General features: G+C 47.4%; 1 protein-coding gene across 1 annotated transcript in view; it reads right to left on the bottom strand.

The window, feature by feature from the left end:
• SPTBN4 (spectrin beta, non-erythrocytic 4) overlaps positions 1-9,427 on the bottom strand; it is a 97,755-nt gene that overhangs the window by 15,122 nt on the left and 73,206 nt on the right. The window contains exons 21-22 of the mRNA XM_004390866.1: positions 1,819-2,043; positions 678-767 (exon numbers count right to left, since the gene is read on the bottom strand). Coding sequence (XP_004390923.1) covers positions 678-767; positions 1,819-2,043 — 315 coding nt within the window. The remainder of the gene's footprint in view (positions 1-677; positions 768-1,818; positions 2,044-9,427) is intronic.

The following is a 9,427-nucleotide window of genomic DNA, read 5'->3' on the forward strand; positions in this document are numbered from 1 at the left end:
TAAACCATGTCAAGCCTGGTACACAGTAAGTGCTCAATCAATGCTATTGTTGTTGTATGCTGTTGATTCCAACTCATAGCGACCCTGTAGGACAGAGTAGAACTGTCCCATAGGGTTTCGAGGGAGCGGCTGGTGGATTCGAACTGCCGACCTAGCAGCCTGAGCTCTCAACCACTGCGCCACCAGGGTTCCACATCTCAGCCCAGGCAGTTAAATTATGGCTGACTCTACCAGCAGGTTTCAGGGGTGGGCCCTTAGCTCAGGCCAGGCCAATCAGAGCAGTCAAAATCCCTGGCCATCATGATTGGTTCAGGGATGGTCATGTGACTCAAGTTGAGCCAATGAGAGTCATCGCTAGGACTACTGCTGAAATTACTGGGGGTGGGGGCGGGCTGGGTTTCTCTTTTTTTGCTGGTAGGATGTAAACAAGAAACTGCTGGAGACCTCTACTACCAGGAGGCCTGGGGATAGAGCTAACAGAAAAAAAAAACAGCTGAGAGATTCATGAAGATAGCGTGGCTATACCCAGATGTAGCTGTACCTGCTGTCCATGTACAGCTTGTTTGAATTACAAGAGCCAATGCAATCCCTTTTTTGGCTTTAACCACTTTAAGCTGTGTTTTCTCCCTTGAATCCAAGTGTGTCGTAGCCAACTGCCTCTCCCTGGCCCTGCTCACCTGATTCTTTTTCATGTGCTGCTGGACAGCCTGCAAGCCGTTGCCTCGCTCTGTCTGCATGGCCAGTGGCAGCCGCTCCTGGACCCAGGCCTGGAGAGGACACAGAGCAGATCTGGGGAGAATGCCTGCCCCCAAGGACCCCTGCATTCCAATAAATGTTAAGCTCCTTGCACAGCATCCAACCCCCAGGGCCTGGCCACATCTTCAGCCTCGTCTTTTATCTGCTCTGTCTTGCCTCCTGCACTCGGCCCAGGCTCGTACTTAGTCTGGTCTTTGCACATGCAGGCCTCGCTTCCCACTCACTCGACCTGGCTCCCTCGCACTCTTCCTTCAAGTTTCAGCTCAGATGACCCGTCCTCCAGGAAGCCCTCCCTGACATCGAGCCTTGGCCAGTTACCTCCTCAGGCTCCTACAGCTCCCTAACCACCCTGGGTCGTCACTCTCTGGGGAGGAGTCTTTCCCCCATTGGACTCTGAGCCCTCTGTGGGCAGGAACGGGCTCTGCCTTGGTCGTTCCTGTGGCGCACCAGCATCCAAGCAAAGGGCTGGGCCCCAAATGATCAAGCAAGTGAGAACATTAGTGAGTACGAATAAATGAATGAGCAAATCAGGAAGTCAGTGACTGAAATGAATAAATGAGTGGATAAGTGAGTGAATAAATAATGAGTGAAAAACCCATTGCCGTCGAGTCGATTCCAATTCATAGCGACTCTGTAGGCCAGAGTAGAACTGCCCCATAGGGTTTCCAAGGAGCAGCTGGTGGATTTGAACTGCTGACCTTTTGGTTAGCAGCCGAGCTCTTACTCCAAGTGTGTGAAAGAAGGAATAAAAGATGAATGATAAACAAATGACTGACTTCACGAATAAGTCAATGAGTGAAAATGACTGAGGGAATGACAGTAAACGTGAATGAATGAATAAGTGAGTGAATGAATAAATGAAGGACCGAATGAATGATTCTACCCGCTTATCAGTGGGTGGGTCTCTCAGCTACTGGCATCCTCGCAGCTGTCAATCTCCTCGCCCCGCCCTTGCTCCTGGTCCCCACCCCCTCAGCCCCCCTGGTCCCCGCCCCCGGTCTCACGCCCCGCCCCACTCTCCGGCCACCCCCTCCCATATCCCGTGACCCCGCCAGTCCTCACTAGCTCGTCGTCCAGGTCGTGCGCCACCTGGTGCAGCTCCTTGGAGGCAAGCAGCAGGCGGCGGCGCTCCTGCAGCGGCTCGAGCAGGCGCACCAGGCGCTCCCCCACCGCGTTTTGCCGCTCGCCCACCAGCTCCTTGCTCGCCGGCTCCAGCGGCAGCGCGGCGGTTTGCGCCTGCAACTCTCCCACCTCGCGGTACCACTCCTCCACCTGCGACTCCATCGACTGTGAGGACAGGGGCAGGGTCAGCTCCCTCCCTAGACTGCTGTGGCTCTCCAGTACCCTTATGGTGACGGCCAAACTCCTCACCAAGTCTGTCATTCCACTCCACCCTTGCTCTGTCCCCTCCAGAGGGCTGCCCTCCTCACTAATCCTAATCACACTAAGCTACTGCCTGCCTCAGTGCCTTTGCCCTTGCTCTTCCTTCTGCCAGGCATGCTCTTCCTTGTCAATCAGATTTCAGCTCAGATATTACCTTTTCAAAGAGGCTTACCTGACCCCCTGAACTAAAATAACCCATTTATTTATTAATTCTCAGAGGGACCCTTCAAGGTTGGTGTTATCATCCCTGTTTTACAGAGGAGGAAACCGAGGCTCAGAAAGGTTAAGTAATGTGCCCAAAGGACCAGCCTATCCAGATGTCAAAATAAAACACAAAGCTACAGAGACTGAAATGGTTGATGTGCCATACAGACAGAAAGTGCAAAACTAGACCCAAATACACATGAAAATTTCTATTATTTTATAGATGCTATTTCAAAACCCCCAAGAAAAATCATGGATCATTGAGTGAATGGTCATGAACCAACCGGCTAACCAGTTAGCTGAATCTCTTTCTCTGTCTTTACACCGAAAACAATTCCAGATGGATTAACGACTTAAATGGAATAAATCCATAAGGCGCCAGAAGAAAATCCTGGGTATTTTTATAATCTTGGGATGGAGAGAACCTTTCCAGACATAAAAACCATAAAGGGAAAGATTATAATATAAATTTGAGCCCATAAAAATAAAACAAACTTCTGCACCAATGGAAAGTTCATAATGGAGTTAAAAGATAAACGACAAACTGGAAAAATACGTGATAGATATTAGAACAAGGAACTCATTTCTTTAACAATCTGTTAATTCCCCATTTATTCTATTTCCTTTGTTTTCATAGCATTTGCCACCATTGTACAACCCTGTCTTTACTTATGTGCTTTTTATTGGTTTCCTCCTCCTAGATCCTGAACTCCTTAAGGTCAGGGGCTGTGTCACATTCACTGCTGTATTCTCAAGTGCCTGGCACAGTGACTGGCACATAATTCAATTATGATTTTTTAAATGCATGAATGAATGGCATCAACAAGAAGAAAGACTGCCCAAAAGAGAAATGGGCATTAGATGTGAACAGGCAACACACAGAAGAAACAAGCATATGAAAAGATGCTCAGTCTCACTAATCAGCAAGAAAATGCAAATTAAAGCAAGACAGCCTTTTCTATTCATCAGATTGGCAAACATTTAAAAGACTGGTAATGTCTAGCGTTGGCAACGATCTGGGAGTTGGACACACTCAGCCATTGTTGGTGGTGGTGTAAATTGGTAGAGCCTTTTGGAAGGCAATTTGGCAGGTCCCATTAAAATGTGAAATGTATGTATTCTTTAACCCAGCACTTTCACTTCCACTTTGAGGAATATATCCTAAAGAAATACTGGCACATATGCACAAAGATGTCTGTCCAAGGATGTCAATCATAGCAGACTTTGTGATGGGAAAAAACTGAAGACAACTTCAATGCCCATCAAGAGTTAAACAGTTAAACAAATCCACACCAGCATGGAATAATGGCCAAGACTTACTGTTAAGAGGAAAAGGCAATTTAGAATCTACAGATGAATATATTATTTGTATTAGGTTGCACATGCATACAAATTCCCTCCAGTGAACAAGACATTAATAACAGGTGGTACCTATTGGGGGAGGGGGTGTAAACTTCGTGAATGAGGAATATTGAGATGAAAGAGAGACTTTTCACTTAGGATTTTGAATACAGTTTCAGATGTCTGAGCCATGAAAATATACTTATTCAAAAAATTAAAAAACACACGAGAAAAAAATAAAACATTAAAAAAAATCCATATAGGTACAATTGTAAATACATAGAAGGGCGTCGAGAAGGATATGCACCAAATAATAACAGAAGTTCCCTTTGGCGTGTGGAATTGGGAGGCTGGTTGAAGGTAGACATTAATTTTACGAAAGACTTCTGGGTTCGTTAGATTTTTCACCAAAGTAATATATTTATGTATGACTTGTGTGATGCTAAACACATGGGGGAAAGTCAGTGGAGAAGAAAACAAAATAACAACAATGAAATTAAGTGGTAACAGATTATGGCAAATGACTGCAAACCAAAACCCAAGAACTAAGTCAAGACTTTTGTTCCAAGCTTCTGTAGTGAAGAGCTGTTGGTTTTACCTGCTCAACAACCACAAAGCCCACCCACCACCCTTCTGGCAGCACTTCAAATCCCACTCTCAAGTCCTGAGATTCCTGAGGGCCTGGTAAAACCCAGAGGTCCAAAAGTTGACACGTCACCTAAACTGGGCCAATGAAAACCCCTCTTGCTTCCTCAGGGTCTGACAAATACCCAGAGTTCCAAGGGTAGTCATGTGACTCAGGACTGGCCAATGGGAACACTGAATCACACTGGCCACAGGGATTGGGTCAGGGATAGACAGTTGACCTAACCACGAAAATCCTTCCATTTTTGCTGGAAAAATGTACGTGCACAGAAGAGTAGGATTCCTAAACTGGTAGGATGTAGGCCTGGGGCGCTGGGGGCCATCTTGCCACCATGACGGAAGAAGATCTCAGACAAAAAAGCCAACACAAAGGAAAGCCAGGCCCAGAGATGGAGACACAGGTTCCTAAGGACATAATTTGATCCAGCCATGCTGGAAGCTACACACTCCCTGGATTTTTCAGCTTTGTGAGCCAATAAATTCCCCTTTTAGCCTAAGTCGATTTGGGTTGAGGTTCTATGAACGGCACCTCAGAGTCTCAGTGGATACAGTTCACATTCTCTAACCACTTGTAACCAGTGGCTGTGGAGTTGACTCTGACTCATGGCGACCCCATGTGTGTCAGAGTAGAACTCTGCTCCATAGGGTTTTCAATGGCTGACTTTTTGGAAGTGGATCATCAGGCCTTTCTTCTGAGGTGCCTGTGGGTGGACTCCAACCCCCACCTTTTCAGTTAGCAGCCAAGAATGTTAACCATTTGCACCACCTAGAGACCCCTTACAGTCTCTAGGGGTCATAAAGATGGGTCAAAATCTAAACTGGTAACAAGTCAAAGCCAGGTAAGAGGGAAATAAACAAGGCACAATTACAAATTGCAGAAATTTAAAAAAAAAGTCATCCCAGAACCCAGAAACTCCTTTACTAAGACTCTTCTGTCTCCAAAACCACTATAGTGATATGTAGAAAGATCAGAATGGCATAGAACTCAGGAAACTTAAGTATTACCTGAAATGTTAATGTTATATGTTCCAGCTCCCCATTAAATGATGTAATCCCCTCCACAGCATCCCCAGCAAAGGAGCATATGACTTGAGATGGAATAATTCCAGGGACCAACACTCTTCCACTTCTATAAAAATGCCGCATAAATGCAATACCCAATTTAACATGTATCTTTTCTGCAGATGTGGGCAAAGGATGCAGGAAAGAAGTACAAATGGCTATTAGAAAGATGTTCAGCGGAATTTCAAATTCTCATGGAATCCAGACTTTCTGGCGCCATAGAGGCTGGAGGAACCCCCAAGGTAATAAGAAAATAAATAAATGAAAGATGTTCAGCAATCCCAGTCCTACGTATATAGCCAGAAGTGAAAGCAGAAATGCAAACAGGATCTGTACACCAATGTTCACTGCAGCACTTTTTACAATAGCCAGAAGGTGGAAGCAACCAAAATGTCCATCAACAGATGAATGGATAAACAAAATGTGGTACAGACACACAATGGAATACTACTCAGCCATAAAGAGAAATGAAGTCCTGAGGCATGCCCCAACATGGGCGAACTTTGAAAACATCATGCTGGGTGAAATGAGTCAGTGGCAAAAGGGACAAATACTGTATGACATCACTTATATGAAATAAGCAAATGTATAGAAACCAACGATTATTAGTGGTTACCAAGGGTGGGAGGGAGGGAGTGGGGTCGGAGAGTTTATGCTTAGGGGGCATTAAGTTTATGTTAATGGTGATTTTGAAAAGGACAGCAAGGATGCTTGCACAACACGAAGAATGTAATCAGTATTACTGAATGTACAGGTAGAAATTACTGAGATGGCGTATGTTTTTACCACAATAAAAAAATGTGCAATATCCCTCGGCACTAAGGAAAATGCAAATTAAAATAATTACAAGACAGTACCTTCCACCTCTCAGATTAGCAGGGATGCAAAAGCTTGATAATACCTAGTAAGGGTGAACATATGGGCAGATGGGCACTGTCATGGGGCAGGTACGTACACTGCCTTTTCAGGAGAATACTTGGCAATATTTATCAAATATTTTAATGCATATACTTTTGGCCCAGAAATTTCACTTTGAGGACCATTTTCTACAGAAATATTTGCCCATGGGAACCAGATATATCTGGACAGAGATGTCTGTTATAGCATTATTTATACGAGCAGAAGAGTGGAGACAGACCAAAGGCCTCTCAGTAGAAGGCTGGTTAATAAAAGATTGTCAAGCCACGCCATGCAACAGTTTCAAAGAACAGAGTATATTCGTATGTGTCGACAAGGAAGGATGTCCAGGAGGTTTTGTCCGAAGGCAAGTTTCAATACGGTGTGTATGTCACCCGTGTGTGTGTGTGCCCATAGAATGCTTCCAGAAGAACAAAGAAGGGATTGCTGAGAGTGGCTACACCTCTGCAGAGTGGGACCGTGTGTGTGAAAGGGGAGGAAGACTTTTTACTTCCCACATTATACGATTCGGTTTGAACCTCTTGCCATACAGTAATAATGATATCAGTGTGATACCACATCCGGAGAGTTTGCTCCATGCCAGGCGCTGCTCTAGGCACTTGACAAGGGTTAACGCATTTTGTGCTCACAGCAATATATGAGGTCAGTGAACGACATGGATTGCACTACATCCCCCCAAAAAGGTGTGTATCAACTTGGCTGGGCCATGGTTCCCAGTATTGTGTGGTTGTCCTCCATTTTGTGACTGTAATTTTACGTTAAAGAGGATTAGGGTGGGATTGTAACACCCTTACTAAGGTCACATCCCTGATCCAAAGTAAAGGGAGTTTCCCTGGGGTGTCGCCTGCACCACCGTTTATCTTACAAGAGATACATGGAAAGGGAAGCAAGCAGAGTGGGCAAGTACATACCACTAAGAAAGCAGTGCTGGGAGCAGAGTGCATCCTTTGAACCTGGGGTCCCTTTGCTGAGATGCTCCTAGACCAAGGGAAGATTGATGAGAAGGCCAACAGAGAGAGAGAAAGCCTTCCCCTGGAGCAGTCGCCCTGAATTTGGACTTCTAGCCTACTGGACTATGAGAGAATAAATTCTCTTTGTTAAAGCCATCCACTTGTGGTACTTCTGTTACAGCAGCACTGGATGACTAAGACAGTGAAGGAGACAGGGCTGTCTATTTCATGCATGCTGCATCCCAGCGCCTAGCACAGTGCCTGGCACAAAGGAGGTGCTCCGTGACTGTATGCCAAATTTGGCCATTGAATTTGTCACCATGCTATTTTACTTTTCTAGGCTGGCCATTATTAAACATAATAAAATTAAACAGAAAATTAAACTTGCTTTACACATTAAAACCAGAGGAGCCATGAAGTCCTGATACAGGCGCCAACACCGACCCTCAGAAAACATGGCGTTAGGTGAAAGAAGTCAGACACAAAGGACCCCACATTGTATGATTCCATTTACAGGAAATGTGTACAATGGGGAAAACCGTAGGGACAGGAAGTAGGTTAGTGGTTGCCTAGGGCTGGAGGAGGGGGGGGGAATGCGGAGTGACTGCTATTGGGTTCGAGGTTTCTTTCTGGGGTGATGAAAATGTTCTGGAATCAGATAGTAGTGATGGTCATTCACCTTCGTGAATATACTAAAAACGATTAAATTTAAAATGGTGAATTTTGTGTTATGGGAATTAGATTTCAATTTTTAAAAATGACATCAAAGTTTTAAAAAAAACAAAACAGAGGAACCCTTCCAAAACAACCTCGGGCACTTACCACACACCCCCCGTCAAGGAGCTGCAGAGCCAGGTCTGGCCCCAGGCTGACCTGGCTCCCGCTCGACCCACTTTGCTGCTCAATGCCTTCCCATTTCCTAGCTGGGGAAACTGAGGCTCAGAGAGGAGCAGTCACTGGCCCAGAGTAAAAACTGCCAGGATCAGGATTTGAACCCAGGACCACATGCCCACAAAACCCAAGCTCTCAGCCACTCTTCTCTACAAATGCGGAGAGTGAGGCTCAGAAAGGTGGGGTCACTTGCCCTCGGTCACACAGCAGTGGAGTGGGATTCAAGCTCCAGACTGTCCAGCTCCTGAGTCTGGAGTCTTCCCCAGGCCGTGCTGAGCTGGAAAAAGAAATGCTCCGCAGAGAAGGAAAAGGGAGGAGGAGACAGTTTCCTTGTCCAGGGAAAGATCTCTGCTCAGGGTGGGGTGGGTGGTGAGGGGCCCCCGGAGACTCGTCTCCAGCATTTTTCTCTGGCCGGTCCCCCTCAGATGGCAGGAGACCAGCTCCCTCTACACACACACCACACGCACACACATCACATACACACACCACACACGCACGCGTGCACGTGCACACACACCAGCTGGCTGAGACCCTGAGGGCGGGGAGAGTGGTGGTGGGGAGAAGTGTCTTGGGGTGCCACCATCTGGCTCCTTGGCCTGGAAGGGTGGTTGGGTGGGAGGCCCTGGGAGGGGACTCTGGGTGACGTGAACTGGCCGTGGGTGGCGGGAGCCTGCTGCCGCGGCTCGGTGGGGATCAAGAGGAAGGACATGAGGGTGGCATAAGGGGACCCCAAAGGCGAGGGAAATCAAGGGAGGGAGGCAGAGACGGAGGCCGCAAATAAAAAGAGACAGAGAGTGAGAGCGGATGGAGAGAAATGAAGATAAAGAGACACAGAGACGGAGGCAGAAGGATGAAGAAAGAAAGGCAGGCAGAGGGAGAGAGAGATGGCGGAGAGAGATGAACAGACACTGAGAGAAGCAGAGAGGCAGGGAGAGACGGGAAGAAGGGCTGAGAGGCAGAGGCTCAGAGACGGGCAGAGGGACAGACCGCCACCATCCACACCCCAGACCCGGAGCCAGCAGCACCACCAGCGCGCCTCCCCCACTGGCCCAGGTCCTGGACTCCCAGGCGGCCCCTCACCTCCCCAGGGGCAGCTCCCGAGGCCCAGCTGGGCACCATCTGGGAGTCCTGGCCCACTCCCTGCCTCGGGCTCCCTCTGCTGGGGAGAGGGTCCAGGAGAGGTGTGTGTGTGCATCTGCTTGTGTGTGTGTGTATATGCTGGGGAGAGGGCCCAGGAGGGGTGTGTGTGTGTGTGTGTGTGTGTGTGTGTGTGTGTG

This window comes from Trichechus manatus, unplaced genomic scaffold (genome assembly GCF_000243295.1).
Source record: "Trichechus manatus latirostris isolate Lorelei unplaced genomic scaffold, TriManLat1.0 scaffold00338, whole genome shotgun sequence".
NCBI classification, from domain to species: Eukaryota; Metazoa; Chordata; class Mammalia; order Sirenia; family Trichechidae; genus Trichechus; species Trichechus manatus.